Source organism: Procambarus clarkii, chromosome 28 (assembly GCF_040958095.1).
Source record: "Procambarus clarkii isolate CNS0578487 chromosome 28, FALCON_Pclarkii_2.0, whole genome shotgun sequence".
Classification (NCBI taxonomy): Eukaryota; Metazoa; Arthropoda; class Malacostraca; order Decapoda; family Cambaridae; genus Procambarus; species Procambarus clarkii.
Genome location: NC_091177.1, coordinates 44,030,439 through 44,035,438, shown reverse-complemented (window position 1 = coordinate 44,035,438; position 5,000 = coordinate 44,030,439). Strand labels below are relative to the sequence as shown.

General features: G+C 50.2%; 1 protein-coding gene across 1 annotated transcript in view; it reads right to left on the bottom strand.

Annotated features, from left to right (window-relative positions):
- LOC138369485 (mucin-4-like) overlaps window positions 1–5,000 on the bottom strand; it is a 65,265-nt gene that overhangs the window by 51,715 nt on the left and 8,550 nt on the right. Inside the window, exon 2 of the mRNA XM_069332744.1 lies at window positions 4,869–5,000. This exon is cut by the window's right edge and continues 398 nt beyond it. Coding sequence (XP_069188845.1) covers window positions 4,869–5,000 — 132 coding nt within the window. The remainder of the gene's footprint in view (window positions 1–4,868) is intronic.

Sequence of the window (5,000 nt, the reverse complement as noted above, 5' to 3'; positions counted from 1 at the left end):
GTAAGGTCACCGTGGGGTGAGGTCACAGTGAGGTGAGGTGAAGTCACAGTGAGGTGAGGTCACAGGGAGGCGAGGTCACAGTGAGGTAAGGTGAGGTCACAGTGAGGTGAGGTAAGGTCACCGTGGGGTGAGGTCACATTGAGGTGAGGTCACAGTGAGGTGAGGTCACATTGAGGTGTGGTCACAGTGAGGTGAGGTCACAGTGAGGTGAGGTAAGGTCACCGTGGGGTGAGGTCACAGTGAGGTGAGGTGAGGTCACAAGGAGGTGAGGTGAGGTCATAGGGAGGTGAGGTGAGGTCACAGTGAGGTGAGGTAAGGTCACGGTGGGGTGAGGTCACAGTGAGGCGAGGTCACAGTGAGGTGAAGTAAGGTCACAGACACCTCACCTCGGATAGTATCAAAGGTTGGAAGACTATCCCTTGTTACCAGACTCAAGTACGTTAATTTCACGGAAAATTGAGGATAGACGAGTATAAAACCAGATTACGCGAGAGAGAGAGAGAGGGTTACGGGCTATTCATGCCCGTGCCACCTGTTGGCTGGCTTAATCTTTATCGATCAATCGGGAGAGAGGGAGTGTGTGTGCTGTGTGTGGGTGTGTGTGCTGTGTGTGGGTGTGTGTGATGTGTGTGGGTGTGTGTGCTGTGTGTGGGTGTGTGTGCTGTGTGTGGGTGTGTGAGCTGTGTGTGGGTGTGTGTGCTGTGTGTGGGTGTGTGTGATGTGTGTGGGTGTGTGTGCTGTGTGTGGGTGTGTGTGCTGTGTGTGGGTGTGTGTGATGTGTGTGGGTGTGTGTGCTGTGTGTGGGTGTGTGTGCTGTGTGTGGGTGTGTGTGCTGTGTGTGGGTGTGTGAGCTGTGTGTGGGTGTGTGTGGGTGTGTGTGCTGTGTGTGGGTGTGTGAGCTGTGTGTGGGTGTGTGTGTGCTGTGTGTGGGTGTGTGTGCTGTGTGTGGGTGTGTGTGATGTGTGTGGGTGTGTGTGCTGTGTGTGGGTGTGTGAGCTGTGTGTGGGTGTGTGTGATGTGTGTGGGTGTGTGTGCTGTGTGTGGGTGTGTGTGCTGTGTGTGGGTGTGTGTGCTGTGTGTGGGTGTGTGTGCTGTGTGTGGGTGTGTGTGCTGTGTGTGGGTGTGTGTGCGTGAGCTGTGTGTGGGTGTGTGTGATGTGTGTGGGTGTGTTTGCTGTGTGTGGGTGTGTGTGCTGTGTGTGGGTGTGTGTGATGTGTGTGGGTGTGTGTGCTGTGTGTGGGTGTGTGTGCTGTGTGTGGGAGGAGGAGGCGGCCCTCACAGCGTACAGTAATTAACACCTTTACCTCTCCGTGGCCCCATACCCCTTCACCGCCGGTCACTGTAAATTAATAACTTTCATCAAAGGCGAATGTGGTGGCAGCATAAAGTAGTTTAACTTAACTTTTAGTTAAATATAAGTGGTGATAGTCGGGTGGTGGTGTTATAGGTGGTTTTATAGGTGGTGTTATAGGTGGTGGTGTTATAGGTGGTGGTGTTATAGGTGGTGTTATAGGTGGTGTTATAGGTATGGTGTTATAGGTGGTGGTGTTATAGGTGGTGGTGTTATAGGTGGTGTTATAGGTGGTGTTATAGGTGGTGTTATAGGTGGTGGTGTTATTGGTGGTGTTATAGGTGGTGTTATAGGTGGTGGTGTTATAGGTGGTGTTATAGGTGGTGGTGTTATAGGTGGTGGTGTTATAGGTGGTGTTATAGGTGGTGGTGTTATAGGTGGTGTTATAGGTGGTGGTGTTATAGGTGGTGTTATAGGTGGTGTTATAGGTGGTGTTATAGGTGGTGGTGTTATAGGTGGTGGTGTTATAGGTGGCGTTATAGGTGGTGTTATAGGTGGTGATAGTCAGTCAGGGACAGTCTCCCCCTAGTCATTCAGGGACAGTCTCCCCCTAGTCAATCAGGGACAGTCTCTCCCCTAGTCAATCAGGGACAGTCTCCCCCTAGTCAATCAGGGACAGTCTCTCCCCAAGTCAGTCAGGGACAGTCTCCCCCTAGTCAATCAGGGACAGTCTCCCCCTAGTCAGTCAGGGACAGTCTCCCCCTAGTCATTCAGGGACAGTCTCCCCCTAGTCAATCAGGGACAGTCTCTCCCCTAGTCAGTCAGGGACAGTCTCCCCCCTAGTCAGTCAGGGACAGTCTCCCCCTAGTCAATCAGGGACAGTCTCCCCCTAGTCAGTCAGGGACAGTCTCCCCCTAGTCAATCAGGGACAGTCTCTCCCCTAGTCAGTCAGGGACAGTCTCTCCCCTAGTCAGACAGGGACAGACTCCCCTAGTCAGTCAGGGACAGACTCCCCTAGTCAGTCAGGGACAGACTCCCCCTAGTCAGTCAGGGACAGACCCCCCCCTAGTCAGTCAGGGACAGACTCCCCTAGTCAGTCAGGGACAGACTCCCCCCTAGTCAGTCAGGGACAGACTCCCCCCCCTAGTCAGTCAGGGACAGACTCCCCCTAGTCAGTCAGGGACAGACTCCCCCCTAGTCAATCAGGGACAGTCTCCCCCTAGTCAATCAGGGACAGTCTCCCCCTAGTCAGTCAGGGACAGACTCCCCCCTAGTCAGTCAGGGACAGACTCCCCCTAGTCAGTCAGGGACAGACTCCCCCCTAGTCAGTCAGGGACAGTCTCCCCCTAGTCAATCAGGGACAGTCTCCCCCTAGTCAGTCAGGGACAGACTCCCCCTAGTCAGTCAGGGACAGACTCCCCCCTAGTCAGTCAGGGACAGACTCCCCCTAGTCAATCAGGGACAGTCTCCCCCTAGTCAGTCAGGGACAGTCTCCCCCCTAGTCAGTCAGGGACAGACTCCCCTAGTCAGTCAGGGACAGACTCCCCCTAGTCAGTCAGGGACAGACTCCCCCCCCCCTAGTCAGTCAGGGACAGACTCCCCCTAGTCAGTCAGGGACAGTCTCCCCCCTAGTCAGTCAGGGACAGACTCCCCTAGTCAGTCAGGGACAGACTCCCCCCTAGTCAGTCAGGGACAGACTCCCTCTAGTCAGTCAGGGACACACTCCCCCTTAGTCAGTCAGGGGCAGACTCCCTCTAGTCAGTCAGGGACACACTCCCCCCTAGTCAGTCAGGGACAGACTCCCCTCTAGTCAGTCAGGGACAGACTCCCTCTAGTCAGTTAGGGACAGACTCCCCCTAGTCAGTCAGGGGGTTTAGAAGCTGCTGCCACGAACTATACATAGTGTGAATGGTAACAAAACGGTAGGTGGCCGAGTTAGTCTTAAGTGTCACATGTACCTTCATATGGTGTTGCTTATAGCCTCATGCCAGCCATTCTCATATGAATAGTGCCGAGCCAGCCATGTTGGGCACGTACACCACAGTAATCACCATGCAAAGTTGGAAAAGTTTAGTACCAGGAGTAGTCTGTCTCTAACCCACCATTCCAGCTCTCCTCTGTCCCCTCTCTCCCCCCTCCTCCCCTCTCTCTCCCAGCACCCCCTTCCTTCCCTCAGCTCTACCCTCTCCTCTCCTCCCAGGAAATATATTATGACGATCAATATAATAACTCAGCCCTAAGGTTAATACTGCGGGCTCACCATAGCCCGTGCTACTTGGAACTTTTGGTTCCAAGTAGCGAATCTTTAACAACAACAACAACAACTCAGCCCGTCCTCCAAAATGGGGAGGTAAATGTAAGAAGACAAATAAGTGCAATTATGTACTATTCATTGCAGTTAGGAATTGTACTTATTTTCACTTAGTATTAAACCGTAGTGTCAAATATATTGTGAATATTTGAGTTTACCTGAAACACTGAATAGAAAACTACAACCTCACCTAACCGTCTTAGTCTTTGAAGATAATAATTTTATTGCTTCTTAATTACAATTATTACTTAACTTACAGCTGTATTGATATTACAGTTTTATAAAACTTATAAAACAAAACTAAAATATATCAATAAATTGTAAAGTAACTCAGGATATTTTAATATTTTGTATAAAATCTATATTGTTTAATAAATCTGAAAAAGAAATTCCTAATATTTAAAACTTGTGTACATCAAACTGAGCTTGAAAACTTCATCCTAAAATTCTGAGCGTCTTAACAGAAAACGAGGAGAATTAAATCTGGGGAGGGAGTTGGGTAAATGTAACAGCCCCATAAGTGCAATTATGGACTGTTTCTGACAGTAAGAAAGTGTACTTATTACACTTAGTATTAAATCGTACTGTCAATTCGGAGGATGGGTATCACTACAAGGGGGTCACCCAGATAATATATTAATATGATCACTAATAACTCTCGGAGTATCACAACAAATGTGGCTCACTTGACTATGAATATCTCCTCGGTTTATTTTTGTGGCACTTACCGTAGGCCAGCCTCGACCAGCCCGGGCTGTGGTGGGTGTGTGGGCCTGCGGGCCGCTCTAAGCAACAGCCTGGTGGACCAAACTCTCACAAGTCAAGTCTGTCCTCGGGCCGGGCTTGGGGAGTAGAAGAACTCCCAGAACCCCATCAACCAGGTATCAACCAGGTAACCAGCCCATGACAGCTCCATACCCTAAGGTATTCCCTGTGCAAAATTGGGTAAGACTAGCTACAGGCGTCTGGCCTCCAGCAGTGGACGGACAGACACATATTCCCTCTGATATTTCAGATACATAATAACAAACTCAATTTTTTATGGACGGATCCCAGACTATTTGAGTGGGTGCGAGCCTCTTCACGGCACACGGAGAAAGTTACCAACCCGCTCTTAATCCAGTCGAAGAAAATGATGTGAATTCCTGGAAGCATCGACCCCAGCGTCATTTTTTTCCTTTTCCATTTTTATGCTTTCAATAACTTGGTGACTGACGACGATGTTTGGAACACTCTGAGTGTCCTGTGTGTCTCTCCTGGGCTGACTTTGCTGGGCTGAGTATTTCCTGGGCTGACTTTGCTGGGCTCAGTATTTCCTGTGCTGACTTTCCTTGGTCGGGTATTTCCTGTGCTGACTCTGCTTGGTCGAGTATTTCCTGTGCTGACTCTGCTTGGTCG